Source organism: Pseudorasbora parva, chromosome 17 (assembly GCF_024679245.1).
Source record: "Pseudorasbora parva isolate DD20220531a chromosome 17, ASM2467924v1, whole genome shotgun sequence".
Lineage (NCBI taxonomy): Eukaryota > Metazoa > Chordata > Actinopteri > Cypriniformes > Gobionidae > Pseudorasbora > Pseudorasbora parva.
In genome coordinates this window covers 869745-886958 of record NC_090188.1, presented here as the reverse complement: position 1 = coordinate 886958, position 17214 = coordinate 869745, and the positions used below count along the sequence as shown (strand labels likewise).

Genomic DNA, 17214 nt, shown 5'->3' with positions numbered 1-17214 from the left:
CCACAAAAAAATGAACACTGATAATAAGCATAAAAACGGCGCCCTGCTCATGACATGCAGTAAAAAACTAGTGTGTGTGTGTGTGTATTTCCGTCTCCGTGTCGTGTGTTTTGGCCTCTCTCATTAGTCGCAGTGCTGTGTGGGATGAGATGGACCTCCGACAGGAAGAGGAAATAATGACTTCCTGCCCACAGACACTTCAGCCGATCCTTCACTCCATAAATATAGATCCTTACAGTCAACATGAAGTTAAAATATACTTTCATAAAGTTCTTTGAAAAAAAACTATATATTTAGTACAGTGCATTTTATTTACAGTAAATTTAAACTTGCATAACTTTTTCATACTTACATTTTCCTTGCTTTCACTTCAGCAGACTGTCGTCTTAACGCTTCTTTTAAAGCGTTCTTGAATTACAACCATTTAGGTTTGGATTGGGCATTTTCATTTTCGGGGGCGGATGACAGTTAAGGGGATTGATGAACTGAATGCATGTGGATAAAGATATATAACATACACCAACAAGGCATAACATTATGACCGGTGAATAACATCACGATCTCTTCATCACGGCTCCTGTTAGTGGGTGGGATATATTAGGCAGCAAGTGAACATTTAGTCCTCAGAGTTGATGTGTGTGAAGCAGGAGAAATGGGCAAGCGTAAGGATTTGAGCGAGTTTGGCCAGATTGTGACGGCTAGACGACTGGGTCAGAGCATCTCCAAAACTGCAGCTCTTGTGGGCTGTTCCCGGTCTGCAGTGGTCAGTATCTATCAAAAGTGCTCCAAGGAAGGACCAGTGGAGAACCGGCCACAGGGTCATGGGCGGCCAAGGCTCATTGATGCACGTGGGGAGCGAAGGCTGGCCCGTGGGGTCCGATCAAACAGACGAGCTACTGGAGCTCAAACTGCTCCAGAAGTTAATGCTGGTTCTGATAGAAAGCTGTCAGAATACACAGAGCAGCTCAGTTTGAGGCGTATTGGGCTTAGGTCAACTTAGGTTGTTGTATTTAAGATGGAATATCCAACTTTTGATGCGTCTTTTTAAGATATTGCTGTGCATCAGTATTGGTGAGTGTTGCTGCTGTTATTGTGATCCATTAGCAGTGGATGGGAAATCTTCAGCATGTTGGCATTACTCCAGAGCCCATCACATCCGTCTGAGAGATGCTGACTCAGATCTTCTGTGTTCGTTCTGGAGTTAATGTTTAATATCAGTCACAGGTGCATGAAGTTTGAATCCCTGGATCTGATCAAAGCAGGGGTTTATTGCTTATTCTGGGAACAGACGCTGGCTCAGAGGGATTGTGTTCCAGCAAACAAATGACTAAACATTATTAGTCATCAGAATGACTGTGATTTCATTATCTGGTCTTTTTAAGTCTATTAAAGCGAGGCCAAACTTGCCCACAGACTCCGTCACAGTGCCAAGAACGGCAGAGACGCACCGCAGAAGCTTCTCCTCGACTGATTCTCTAACACACACACACACACACACACACACACACACACACACACACACACACACACACACACACACACACGCGCACGTTGCGTTTTTGTGAAATGTGGGGACTTTCCATAGGCGTAATGGATTTTACACTGTGCAAACTGTACACTATCATTCTCTGTACGTTCTGCTAGAGGCGATCGTTCCGTTAAATTTAAGAAAACTGCATTCGGACAACCTGCGTTCTCATATAGAGCAGCAGAAAGATGGAATTCATAGCCTGTTCATATTCGAGAATATACATAATTTAGTATTTTTAAACCGGAACTTAAATTATGGTTTAAGAAAAATCAGCTGTGATTTTTTTTTTTTTTCATTTATTATTATTATTATTTTTTTTTTTAATATTAACTTCTTTGTGAATCAATATTTCTGATATTATGATATATTATTTGCTTATTTTATTATTCTTATTCTTATTTATTTTTTTAATATATATTATTTTTTCCTTGGATTGTAATTGAATGCTGTAATTGTATTGGACATCATCCTGCCCAGGGACCGCAGATGCAAATTAGCTATCTTAGCTAACTCTGCCACATTTGTGTTGTGTATGGTCCCTGTTAAATAAACTAAACTAAACTAAACTATCCCCCTACACTGCCCCTGCCACTAAACCTACCCAAAACACACACACACACACACACACACACACACACACACACACACACACACACACACACACACACACACACACACACACACAAACTGCCCCTGCCACTAAACCATCACACACACACACACACACACACACACACACACACACACACACACACACACACACACACACACACACACACACACACACACACACACACAAACTGCCCCTGCCACTAAACCATCACACACACACACACACACACACACACACACATTTTTCCCCCTCAATTCTACAAACAATACTCCATATTGACAACATAAAAGAAGTTAGTTTGAAATCTTTGCAAATTCATTCAAAACTAAAAGATGGGGAATAATCCATGAATATTCACAGGCTTCGCCATGACTCTCAACACTGAGCTCAGCTGCTCCAGTTTCCTCTGATCATCATTCATATGTTTCTACAGCTTTACTGGAGTCCACCTGTGGTCAATTCAGTGGATCGGACATGATTAGGAAAGGCACACACCTGTCTATATAAGGTCACACAGTTAACACTGCCTGTCAGAGCACAAACCCAGCCATGAAGGGACTGTCTGTAGACTCAGAGACGAGACTCTATAGAGGCTCAGATCTTAATGAGCACAGTGGCCTTCATCATCCGTACATGGAGGAATTTTGGGAGCACCAGGATTCTTACTAGAGCTGCCATCCGGCCGAACTGAAGGATCTGGAGACCAAAAACCTGATGGTCATTCTGACAGAGCTCCAGCATTTCTCTGTGGAGAGAGGAGATCCTTCCAGAAGAGCAGCCATCTCTGCAGCTCTCCATCAGTCAGGCCTGTGTGGGAGAGACGGAGGCCACGCCTCAGGAAAAGGCCATCTGGAGTTTCCCAAAAGCCTCCTGAAGGACTCTAAACCATAAGAAACACAATCCTCTGGTCTGAGGATACATAGATTGAACTCTGTGGCCTGAATAGAGGAAACCACGCACCGCTCATCACCTGGCCAATCCCATCCCTACAGTGAAGCCATGGTGGTGGCAGCATAACGATGTGGGGGTGTTTTTCAGCAGCAGGAAATAGGAGACTAGTCAGGAACGAGGGAAAGATGAATCCTTGATAAAAACCTGCTCCAGAGCGCTCTGTACCTCATACTGGGATAAAGGTTCATCTTCCAACAGGACAGTGACCCTAAACACACAGCCGAGATTACACAGGAGTAACTACAGGATGGTTCTGGGAATGCCTGAGTGGACCAGTCAGAGCCCAGACTTGAGCCTGGTTGAACATCTCTGGAGAGATCTGAAAATGGCCGACGCTACCCATCCAACCTGTCGGAGCTTGAGAGGTCCTGCCAAGAAGAATGGAAGAAACTGCCCAGAAACAGGTGTACCAAGATTGAGCATCAAACTCAAGACGACCTGAGGCTGTAATCGGTGCCAAAAGAGCTTCAACAGAGTTTTGAGCAAAGGCTGTGAATTATCTTGGACATGTGAGGTTTTTTAATACATTTGCAAAGATTTCAACCAAACTTCTTTCATGTTGTCATTATTGGGTATTGTTTGTATAATTGAGGAAAATAATGAATTTAATCCATTTTGGAACAAGGCTGTATCCAGTGTTACCACAGTTACTCAGTTAGTTACTTTACAGCTTACTTGATTTTAAAAGTAACTAAGTAAGATTACAAGTTACTTTATTAGTTACATTCAGCAGTTTCCGACAACACCGCTGCCGCCTCAACAGAGAAATGACAACCGTTTTTGGCAACACTCACTTTGTCCAAGGGGGTAATCTAGCACTCGGAAAGCGTTCCACCCATAGGGGCGGCCATTGCTAACCTAGACATCACCTGCTGTTAGCATCCCATTGACTCCCATTCATTTTTGAGTCACTTTGACAGTGAATAACTTTACATCTGAGGCGTTTAAAGACTCCATTTGTCCATTGTTTATTTCTAAAGAAACACCACAATGCATAAAAGGCTCCATTACCTTGTATCTTACACTATCGCCCCGTAGAAGCTGTTTTTGTAAAAAATAGGCTAACTATTGCGTCATAACCAACGCGACTCTGTCGCACAGTTGAGAAATTACCGTATAGACCTGAGGAGACGCTCGCAGGCAATCTTTACTGTCTATGAGGCAGTCGGGGGGACGAGGAGACATAAAGTCTGATAAAGTCAAGGGAGAAGAAAGAGGAGAAGCCCATAGTGAGCCAAAAGCAACGGGAGAAAATATTTAAACAACGGGATTCAGATTTCACTTTCCACAACTACTAGAAGACCTACAGCTGTCAGACAGGAGGCTCACGTCACATCTACGTCCTCAAGCTCAGTCTGAGCCTGCGCAGTTCGCTCAGCCATCAGGGAGTGCTCCTTTACTGACATCACTTAACGCCGTAGAAGTCAATGGGATAGCTCTGTCCATTACTTATACTGTCTATGACTTTGTCGGAAGTGCATTTTTAAAAGTAACGGCAACAATGTGTCTCCTGACATTTTAAATTGAAATAAAAAAATATTTCCTGAAAAAATACTCTCGACGCGAGAAGAAAAGCAAAAATATACATATTTTTTTTTACTAAGGAATATGACTAAAATAGTAACTCACAGTGACTGGGATAAGTGACTTAAATCTGGTTTGGAAATAGTAAAGCTTTAGATTAGTCGCTACTGGAGAAAAGTCGTCAGATTAGAGTAACGCGTTAGATTACTCACTACTGGAGAAAAGTCGTCAGATTAGAGTAACGCGTTAGATTACTCACTACTGGAGAAAAGTCTTCAGATTAGAGTAACGCGTTAGATTACTCGCTACTGGAGAAAAGTCGTCAGATTAGAGTAACGCGTTAGATTACTCGCTACTGGAGAAAAGTCATCAGATTAGAGTAACACGTTAGATTACTCACTACTGGAGAAAAGTCGTCAGATTAGAGTAACGCGTTAGATTACTCACTTCTGGAGAAAAGTCGTCAGATTAGAGTAACGCGTTAGATTACTCACTACTGGAGAAAAGTCGTCAGATTAGAGGAACGCGTTAGATTACTCGCTACTGGAGAAAAGTCGTCAGATTAGAGTAACGCGTTAGATTACTCATTACTGGAGAAAAGTCGTCAGATTAGAGTAACGCGTTAGATTACTCACTACTGGAGAAAAGTCGTCAGATTAGAGGAACGCGTTAGATTACTCGCTACTGGAGAAAAGTCGTCAGATTAGAGTAACGCGTTAGATTACTCGCTACTGGAGAAAAGTCGTCAGATTAGAGTAACGCGTTAGATTACTCGCTACTGGAGAAAAGTCGTCAGATTAGAGTAACGCGTTAGATTACTCGCTATTGGAGAAAAGTCGTCAGATTAGAGTAACGCGTTAGATTACTCACTACTGGAGAAAAGTCATCAGATTAGAGTAACGCGTTAGATTACTCACTTCTGGAGAAAAGTCGTCAGATTAGAGGAACGCGTTAGATTACTCGCTACTGGAGAAAAGTCGTCAGATTAGAGGAACGCGTTAGATTACTCGCTACTGGAGAAAAGTCGTCAGATTAGAGTAACGCGTTAGATTACTGGCTACTGGAGAAAAGTCGTCAGATTAGAGAAACGCGTTAGATTACTCGCTACTGGAGAAAAGTCATCAGATTAGAGTAACGCGTTAGATTACTGGCTACTGGAGAAAAGTCGTCAGATTAGAGTAACGCGTTAGATTACTCGCTACTGGAGAAAAGTCTTCAGATTAGAGTAACGCGTTAGATTACTCGCTACTGGAAAAAAGTCGTCAGATTAGAGTAACGCGTTAGATTACTCGCTACTGGAGAAAAGTCATCAGATTAGAGTAACGCGTTAGATTACTCGCTACTGGAGAAAAGTCATCAGATTAGAGTAACGCGTTAGATTACTCGCTACTGGAGAAAAGTCATCAGATTAGAGTAACGCGTTAGATTACTCGCTACTGGAGAAAAGTCATCAGATTAGAGTAACGCGTTAGATTACTCACTACTGGAGAAAAGTCGTCAGATTAGAGTAACGCGTTAGATAACTCACTACTGGAGAAAAGTCGTCAGATTAGAGTAACGCGTTAGATTACTCGCTACTGGAGAAAAGTCGTCAGATTAGAGTAACGCGTTAGATTACTCGCTACTGGAGAAAAGTCGTCAGATTAGAGTAACGCGTTAGATTACTCGCTACTGGAGAAAAGTCGCCAGATTAGAGTAGCGCGTTAGATTACTAGTTGCTGGAGAAAAGTCGTCAGATTAGAATAACGCGTTAGATTACTAGTTGCTGGAGAAAAGTCGTCAGATTAGAGTAACGCGTTAGATTACTCGCTACTGGAGAAAAGTCATCAGAATAGAGTAACGCGTTAGATTACTCGCTACTGGAGAAAAGTCGTCAGATTAGAGTAACGCGTTAGATTACTCGCTACTGGAGAAAAGCCGTCAGATTAGAGTAACGCGTTAGATTACTCTCTACTGGAGAAAAGTCGTCAGATTAGAGAAACGCGTTAGATAACTGGCTACTGGAGAAAAGTCGTCAGATTAGAGTAACGCGTTAGATTACTCGCTACTGGAGAAAAGTCGTCAGATTAGAGAAACGCGTTAGATTACTCGCTACTGGAGAAAAGTCGTCAGATTAGAGTAACGCGTTAGATAACTCACTACTGGAGAAAAGTCGTCAGATTAGAGTAACGCGTTAGATTACTCGCTACTGGAGAAAAGTCGTCAGATTAGAGTAACGCGTTAGATTACTAGTTGCTGGAGAAAAGTCGTCAGATTAGAGTAACGCGTTAGATTACTCACTACTGGAGAAAAGTCGTCAGATTAGAGTAACGCGTTAGATTACTAGTTGCTGGAGAAAAGTCGTCAGATTAGAGTAGCGCGTTAGATTACTCACTACTGGAGAAAAGTCATCAGATTAGAGTAACGCGTTAGATTACTCGCTACTGGAGAAAAGTCGTCAGATTAGAGTAACGCGTTAGATTACTCGCTACTGGAGAAAAGTCTTCAGATTAGAGTAACGCGTTAGATTACTCGCTACTGGAGAAAAGTCGTCAGATTAGAGTAACGCGTTAGATTACTCACTACTGGAGAAAAGTCATCAGATTAGAGTAACGCGTTAGATTACTCGCTACTGGAGAAAAGTCGGCAGATTAGAGTAACGCGTTAGATTACTCACTACTGGAGAAAAGTCGTCAGAATAGAGTAACGCGTTAGATTACTCACTACTGGAGAAAAGTCGTCAGATTAGAGTAACGCGTTAGATTACTCGCTACTGGAGAAAAGTCGTCAGATTAGAGTAACGCGTTAGATTACTCGCTACTGGAGAAAAGTCGTCAGATTAGAGTAACGCGTTAGATTACTCGCTACTGGAGAAAAGTCATCAGATTAGAGTAACGCGTTAGATAACTCGCTACTGGAGAAAAGTCGTCAGATTAGAGTAACGCGTTAGATTACTCACTACTGGAGAAAAGTCGTCAGATTAGAGTAACGCGTTAGATTACTCACTACTGGAGAAAAGTCGTCAGATTAGAGTAACGCGTTAGATTACTCGCTACTGGAGAAAAGTCGTCAGATTAGAGTAACGCGTTAGATTACTCGCTACTGGAGAAAAGTCATCAGATTAGAGTAACGCGTTAGATTACTCGCTACTGGAGAAAAGTCGTCAGATTAGAGTAACGCGTTAGATTACTCGCTACTGGAGAAAAGTCGTCAGATTAGAGTAACGCGTTAGATTACTCACTACTGGAGAAAAGTCATCAGATTAGAGTAACGCGTTAGATAACTCGCTACTGGAGAAAAGTCGTCAGATTAGAGTAACGCGTTAGATTACTCGCTACTGGAGAAAAGTCGTCAGATTAGAGTAACGCGTTAGATTACTCGCTACTGGAGAAAAGTCGTCAGATTAGAGTAACGCGTTAGATTACTCGCTACTGGAGAAAAGTCGTCAGATTAGAGTAACGCGTTAGATTACTCACTACTGGAGAAAAGTCGTCAGATTAGAGTAACGCGTTAGATTACTCACTACTGGAGAAAAGTCGTCAGGTTAGAGTAACGCGTTAGATTACTCGCTACTGGAGAAAAGTCATCAGATTAGAGTAACGCGTTAGATTACTCTCTACTGGAGAAAAGTCGTCAGATTAGAGTAACGCGTTAGATTACTCGCTACTGGAGAAAAGTCGTCAGATTAGAGTAACGCGTTAGATTACTCACTACTGGAGAAAAGTCGTCAGATTAGAGTAACGCGTTAGATTACTCGCTACTGGAGAAAAGTCGTCAGATTAGAGTAACGCGTTAGATTACTCGCTACTGGAGAAAAGTCATCAGATTAGAGTAACGCGTTAGATTACTCGCTACTGGAGAAAAGTCATCAGATTAGAGTAACGCGTTAGATTACTCACTACTGGAGAAAAGTCATCAGATAAGAGTAACGCGTTAGATAACTCGCTACTGGAGAAAAGTCGTCAGATTAGAGTAACGTGTTAGATTACTCGCTACTGGAGAAAAGTCGTCAGATTAGAGTAACGCGTTAGATTACTCGCTACTGGAGAAAAGTCGTCAGATTAGAGTAACGCGTTAGATTACTCGCTACTGGAGAAAAGTCTTCAGATTAGAGTAACGCGTTAGATTACTCGCTACTGGAGAAAAGTCGTCAGATTAGAGTAACGCGTTAGATTACTCGCTACTGGAGAAAAGTCGTCAGATTAGAGTAACGCGTTAGATTACTCGCTACTGGAGAAAAGTCTTCAGATTAGAGTAACGCGTTAGATTACTCGCTACTGGAGAAAAGTCATCAGATTAGAGTAATGCGTTAGATTACTCGCTACTGGAGAAAAGTCTTCAGATTAGAGTAACGCGTTAGATTACTCTCTACTGGAGAAAAGTCGTTAGATTAGAGTAACGCGTTAGATTACTCGCTACTGGAGAAAAGTCGTTAGATTAGAGTAACGCGTTAGATTACTCGCTACTGGAGTAAAGTCGTCAGATTAGAGTAATGCGTTAGATTACTCGCTACTGGAGAAAAGTCGTCAGATTAGAGTAACGCGTTACTGGCATCACTGGCTGTAACATAACAAAATGTGGAAAAAGTGATGACTGTCATAATTTCAATTGTTATAATTTTGGCATGTTTTGTCTATTTATAATTCATGAAATGATTTGCTGTTATTTGTCAGGAATGGTTCATGAGGTTCTAGTCTGAGTTATATTTGTATTTTAGTGCTAAATGTGACTATTATCGTCCGGCTGTAATCTGATGAATGCGGCTTTAGTTGAGTGGAGAAACAGGTGAAAGTTTCGAGGAAGACCGAAGATGCAGAATAAGAGTCTCTCGACACGCAAACACTCACCAGAAGCATCTCTTCAGAAGTGACCCGTGTCTTCTCAAGCGTGTGTGTGTGTGTGTGTGTGTGTGTGTGTGTGTGTGTGTGTGTGTGTGTGTGTGTATGCTGTTAGAAAATAAGCACAAGCCATTAGTCTAAGGAACCTTCAGTCGGCTTCATCTGAAATCCATAGTGCATCTGCTCTGGAAAATCGTTTTCAGGAAGGGACTTTGAACCTTTCAAACAGAAAAAGGCTTTTTAGAGCACATCAATCCAAACACTGTTATCCTTAAATACATATCTGATGAAATCAAAACTGACATCTGCGAATATATAACTCTTAATGGCTTAGTTTAGCTTCACGTAATGCCATGTTTTACTTTTAAAAACACATTGGCCATAAATCAAATCACATTTCAGAGGCAGTCGAGTGTCAAATTCACGTTTGCAGGAGATGTTGAGTTTAATGCAGTAGATATAAAGGCGTTTGTATTGTTGTGTTTGAGTGTTTTCTGGAGAAAGGTGGAATTGATGAGCCGGTTTTCTGTGAGCTGAAGTATTGATAATAGTGGTAAATATTGGTAATTTGCTTTGTGAAGTTTGAAGCGAACTCCTGATCAATGCCTGATGCTGATTTGGCACTTTTGCACGGCCTGAGGTTTGGCCAGTCCCTCTTTGGACCGCATTCACCTCGAAACAGATCAGATTTATGAAGCACATTCACCACTAATAATCATGCTTTGGGAAATCATAATTATGCCACGGAATTGACATACTAAGATGAAATTGACTTAAATCAAAATTATGTAAAATCATAATTTCAACTTTTAACTAATTTTTGTCAGAATCATAATTTCGACTTTAGACTGTCATCATTTTAGCCGTATGTCATAATTTTTGACTGTCATAATTTTTGTTAACATATTGAGTGTCAGCTTCAGCAGTCGAAATTAAGGCATAAAATGTCAAAATTATGAAAGTCATAATTTCAACTTTATTATTTCACATTTTTTGACATTTAATGTTTATTTCAAGTGTCAAAATTTCAATTTAGTCATAATTTCAACATTCTTTATGTCTATTTCAAGTGTCATAATTTCGACTTTATTATTTCAAAATTATCACAATTTTTTTTTTACATTAAATGTTTATATCAAGTTTCATAATTCCAACATTTAATATCTTTCAAGTTTCATAATTTCAATTTTGTCATAATTTCAACATTCTTTATGTCTATTTCAAGTGTCATAATTTCAACTTTATTATTTCAAAATTATCAATTTTTTTACATTAAATGTTTGTCAAGTGTCATAATTCCAACATTATATATCTTTCAAGTTTCATAATTTCAATTTTGTTATAATTTCAACATTTTATGTCGAAATTTCGACTGTCATTTCAGCTTTATAATTTTGACATTTTATGTCATAATTTAAATTTAATCTCATAATTTCAACTGTCATGAAATATCTAAATTGTATTGAATTGAAATTGACCAAATGTCTAAATTATGACAGAAAAGTCAACATTATGTTAATTTTGATTTAATGTCAGAATTTCGACTTCATGTCAACTTCACCTTTCCTAATTTAGACTTTATATATAATTTAGATATTATTTTATGTCAATCGAAGTTATGAAAAACTTGAAATTGACAGTCATAATGACGACATTATAACGACAAAATGATGACTAATTTGTCCGTTTTACGCATGAATTTTGAGATTTTCTGTTTTATTTTCGACATGTTATTAACGTGACGGAGGGTAAATGATGACCACTTTATTCCAGTGTCGTTTCCTTTCATTCATCTGCTTTTCCTTTCCTCTGCAGTGAATTTTGATCACTTCCAGATCCTGCGAGCCATCGGGAAAGGCAGTTTTGGGAAGGTAAGCCCGATTCCCATTCATTATCCCGTCTGTTTTTAATTCAGGAAATGAGTTATGATCTGATGGTCTGAAACATCTACAGTACGTACAGTAAGCCAAACGGCCGCCGAGCATCTTGGGTAATTCAGCCTCTCTAATTACCTTATCTCAAACCAGGCCGCGCTTAAGTAGGCCTTAAGTAATTACACATTAATTCTTCCATTAATCTGGACCGTAGCGGTTAATTAATTTAAGATGCGTGCGTCATGTGAGATTTATTCTTTAAATGACCCGAGAAAGAGAGTATCACAGCAGATCTCATTTAGCTCATGAGCAAATCAATCTCATGCTAACAGGAACGCATTAATGCATTCATAAATAACAAAACCGTGCCATTTCAGCTGTCCTCATGCAGACATATCATGGCATAACTTCAGCTTTATCATAATCTAGACACTTTGTTATAATTTTGACTGTCAATAAGAAAATGTCTAAATTATGATCGTTGAAATTATGAGTTTAAATTGTCATAATTTTGACGTTTCATGTCACAATTTCGACTTAAATTTGAATTGTCATAATGTTGAAATTTTGTCATAGTTTAGACATTTTGTGACTGACTGTCATAATAAAATGTCTAAATTATGAAAATTGAAATTATGAGTTTCTATTTTGCGATATCTCGATATTTAAAATATATCGAGATATTTTTTAAAATTGATATGGATTTTCCATCATTACTCCATCATAGCTCCATCATAGCTCCATCATTACTCCATCATAGCTCCGTCATAGCTCCGTCATAGCTCCGTCATAGCTCCGTCATAGCTCCGTCATAGCTCCATCATAGCTCCGTCATAGCTCCATCATAGCTCCATCATTACTCCATCATTACTCCATCATAGCTCCATAAATACTCCATCATAGCTCCATCATAGCTCCGTCATAGCTCCGTCATAGCTCCGTCATAGCTCCGTCATAGCTCCGTCATAGCTCCATCATAGCTCCATCATTACTCCATCATTACTCCATCATAGCTCCATCATAGCTCCATAAATACTCCATCATAGCTCCATCATAGCTCCATCATAGCTCCATCATTACTCCATCATAGCTCCATCATAGCTCCATCATTACTCCACCATTACTCCATCATAGCTCCATCATAGCTCCATAAATACTCCATCATAGCTCCATCATAGCTCCATCATAGCTCCATCATTGCTCCATCATTACTCCATCATAGCTCCGTCATAGCTCCATCATTACTCCATCATTACTCCATCATTACTCCATCATAGCTCCATCATAGCTCCATCATAACTCCATCATTATTCCATCATAGCTCCATCATAGCTCCATCATAGCTCCATCATTACTCCATCATAGCTCCATCATAGCTCCATCATAGCTCCATCATAGCTCCATCATTACTCCATCATAGCTCCGTCATAGCTCCGTCATAGCTCCGTCATAGCTCCATCATAGCTCCATCATTACTCCATCATAGCTCCATCATAGCTCCGTCATAGCTCCATCATAGCTCCGTCATAGCTCCATCATAGCTCCATCATTACTCCATCATTACTCCATCATAGCTCCATAAATACTCCATCATAGCTCCATCATAGCTCCATCATAGCTCCATCATAGCTCCATCATAGCTCCATCATAGCTCCATCATAGCTCCATCATTACTCCATCATAGCTCCATCATAGCTCCATCATTACTCCACCATTACTCCATCATAGCTCCATCATAGCTCCATAAATACTCCATCATAGCTCCATCATAGCTCCATCATAGCTCCATCATTGCTCCATCATTACTCCATCATAGCTCCATCATAGCTCCATCATAGCTCCATCATTACTCCATCATTACTCCATCATTACTCCATCATAGCTCCATCATAGCTCCATCATAACTCCATCATAGCTCCATCATAGCTCCATAAATACTCCATCATATCTCCATCATTACTCCACCATTACTCCATCATAGCTCCATCATAGCTCCATAAATACTCCATCATAGCTCCATCATAGCTCCATAATTACTCCATCATTACTCCATCATAGCTCCATCATAGCTCCATCATTACTCCATCATTACTCCATCATTACTCCATCATTACTCCATCATAGCTCCATCATAGCTCCATCATAGCTCCATCATAGCTCCATCATTACTCCATCATTACTCCATCATAGCTCCATCATAGCTCCATCATAGCTCCATCATTTCTCCATCATAGCTCCATCATAGCTCCATCATTGCTCCATCATTGCTCCATCATTGCTCCATCATTACTCCATCATTACTCCATCATAGCTCCATCATAGCTCCATCTTTACTCCATTATAGCTCCATTATAGCTCCATTATAGCTCCATCATAGCTCCATCATAGCTCCATCATAGCTCCATCATTACTCCATCATTGCTCCATCATAGCTCCATCATAACTCCATAGCTCCATCATAGCTCCATCATTACTCCATCATAGCTCCATCATTTCTCCATAATTTCTCCATAATTTCTCCATAATTTTTCCATCATTACTCCATCATTTCTCCATCATTTATCCATCATTTCTCCATAATTTCTTCATAATTTCTTCATAATTTCTCCATAATTTCTCCATCATTACGCCATCATTACACCATCATTACTCCATCATTACTCCATCATAGCTCCATCATAGCTCCATCATTACTCCATCATAGCTCCATCATAGCTCCATCATTACACCATCATTACTCCATCATTGCTCCATCATAGCTCCATCATAGCTCCATCATTACTCCATCATTACTCTATAATTTCTCCATAATTTCTCCATCATTACTTCATAATTTTTCCATCATTACGCCATCATTACTCCATCATTACTCCATCATTACTCCATCATCACTCCATCATCACTCATCATCACTCATCATAGCTCCATCATAGCTCCATCATTACGCCATCATTACGCCATCATTACTCCATCATTACGCCATAGCTCCATCATAGCTCCATAATAACTCCATCATTTCTCCATCATTACTCCATCATTACTCCATCATTACTCCATCATAGCTCCATCATTACGCCATCATTACGCCATCATTACGTCATCATTACTCCATCATTACGCCATCATTACGCCATCATTACTCCATCATTATTCCATCATTACTCCATCATTACGCCATCATTACTCCATCATTATTCCATCATTACTCCACCATTACGCCATCATTACGCCATCATAACTCCATAGCTCCATCATAGCTCCACCATAGCTCCATCATAGCTCCATCATTACGCCATCATTACTCCATCATTACGCCATAGCTCCATCATAGCTCCATAATAACTCCATCATTTCTCCAACATTACGCCATCATTACGCCATCATTACGCCATCATTACGCCATCATTACTCCATCATTACTCCATCATTACGCCATCATTACTCCATCATTACGGCATCATAACTCCATAGCTCCATCATAGCTCCACCATAGCTCCACCATAGCTCCATCATAGCTCCATAATAACTCCATAATTTCTCCAACATTATGCCATCATTACTCCATCATTACGCCATCATTACGCCATCATTACGCCATCATTACTCCATCATTACGCCATCATAACTCCATAGCTCCATCATAGCTCCACCATAGCTCCATAATAACTCCATCATTACTTCATAATTTCTCCAGTGTTGTCCCTCAGATCTGTGTGTGTGTGTGTGTGTGTGTGTGTGAGATGGCTCTTCAGAGCCTCTGATCAGATCTTTGAGGAATAAGTGACCTCTTTCTGAAAGCCCATCAGCTGCGCCGTCAGAAAGAATCACAATCTCCTCTGATTTTGCTCTCTCTTCATGATGGCAAACCCGTAAAACCTGGAGAACGGCTCGTTATTCTCCCGAGCGTCACACGCCTGCTTTACAAGGACAACAGCGGATCGTGTTTCCTTCAGGAGGAGCACCTGCGTTAATGTGCAGCTCTGCAGTTCTGCTGTCAGTGCAGTGTGTGTGTGTGTGTGTGTGTGTGTGTGTGTGTGTGTGTGTGTGTGTGTGTGTGTGTGAGAGAGTGACTGATATGATATGGTCTCGTCACACAGGCACTAATAACTGGAGAAAAGCCTGGAAAACATCCTTTATCCATGAGGAACGCCGGCGCTGCTGAATGTGAACATGCCGTGCGTTTAATCGGAGACGGTTTTTATCCGATTAACTTCCCATTGCTTCTGTCATTATTAAGGCCTATAACTTCATATTCCCATGGGGAACACTCACCAAATTTAGGATGCATGAAGGGTATGTGGCTAATTGCATTTTATGTCATTTGGAGATTAATGGGATGTATGGTTGCCTAGTAACTAGAAGTTAAATTTGCTAAATTTCAGTCAGTGTCAGGAGCAGGACTCCAGAGACTCAGATGTTGATTGAATGAACGTGCATCAGGACTTCCACCTCTGTGTTCCTGTTTTCCAGCACAAACATCCCTGAGAAGCACAATTACACATTAAGTCTTGATTTCTGGGAAAAATAAATAAATAAATAAATAAATAAGCAAGTTTTTGCCTTCTAACAGGAACAACTAATAGGCAAGGCAAGTTTATTTGTATAGCACATTTCATACCCAATGGCATTTCAAAGTGCTTTACATAGAAAGTAATTTAAATAGTGGTAACATATGCATGAGAAAAAAGAATACCATGTGTACGGATTAAACATTAAAAACAAGGAGAGTTAAAACTGTTGTAAAGATATTTAAAAATAAAATAAAATGCTCTGACACACAATAGTGGTCTGAAAAAAACATCCTTCACTTGCTCCATCACATATATTTTTTTCCTGTTTTAAGCAAAAACTTGCTTTATTGAGATTTTTTCAGTACAGATGAGTACAGTAAACTGTATTTATATATTTATATTGCACCAATCAGAAGTCTGGAAACATTACCATTTTTAATGTTTTTGAAAAAAGTCTCTTCTGCTCATCAAGCCTGCTTTTATTTGATCATACTGGGGGGAAAAACTGTAATATTATTATGAAATATTGTTACAATTTAGAATAATGGTTTTCTATTTGAATATACTTTAAAATCTAATTTATTTCTGTGATCAAAGCTGAATTTTCAGCTGTGCTGCTTAATATTTTTATAACCTGTGATAATTAATATTTCCCAGGATTCTTTGATGAATAAAAAGTTTAAAAAAGGAAAAGCATTTATTTAAAATAAAAAATATTTTTCTGACAGTGTACACCATTATTCATACATTTGGGGTCAGTAATATTTTTCTTTCTTTTTGAAATAAATTAATACTTTTATTCAGCAAGGATGTGTTAAATTGATTTTTAAAAAAAGGTGACAGTAAAGATTTATATTGTGTGAAAATATTTCCGTTTGGAATAAATGTTGATCTTTTTATTTATTCATCAAAGAATCCTGCAGGATTCACGCTTCACCTCTTTATGCTTCACCAAGACATTTTGGACAATTTCATGCTCCAAACTTTTGTGGGAACAGTTTGGGGACGGCCCCTTAGTCCCAGTGAAAGGAACTCTTAATGCTTCACCAAAGCCCCGTTTCCACCAAAATTACCCGGAACAATTTGTACCGGGAACTTTTTTCCCAGACCTGCAGCTGTCTGCGTTTCCACCGCGATCTAAAGTACCGAGAAGATTAGGCAGATGAGTCCGGTGATGTAGGACTGCGCACGACTGCTCCTCCAAGTCAGTAACGGACAGTAATTTTTGCGCGGCACTATCTACGTTTACAAATACAAGCACACTTTTTTTGTCATTCTGATTGAAAGATTTAGTGGACTGTTTACTGAACGTTATCTAAACCGATCTGGTGTTTACATGTGATGACTTTCAATCGCAATCATTTTGTGACATGCAGTTTGTCTGCCGCATCAA

The 17214-nt window shown here is 39.7% G+C and overlaps 1 protein-coding gene across 1 annotated transcript in view; it reads left to right on the top strand.

Moving 5' to 3' along the window:
- LOC137044899 (serine/threonine-protein kinase 32C-like) overlaps positions 1–17214 on the top strand; it is a 104433-nt gene that overhangs the window by 38776 nt on the left and 48443 nt on the right. Inside the window, exon 2 of the mRNA XM_067421277.1 lies at positions 11252–11307. Within this exon, the coding sequence (XP_067277378.1) occupies positions 11252–11307 (56 nt within the window). The remainder of the gene's footprint in view (positions 1–11251; positions 11308–17214) is intronic.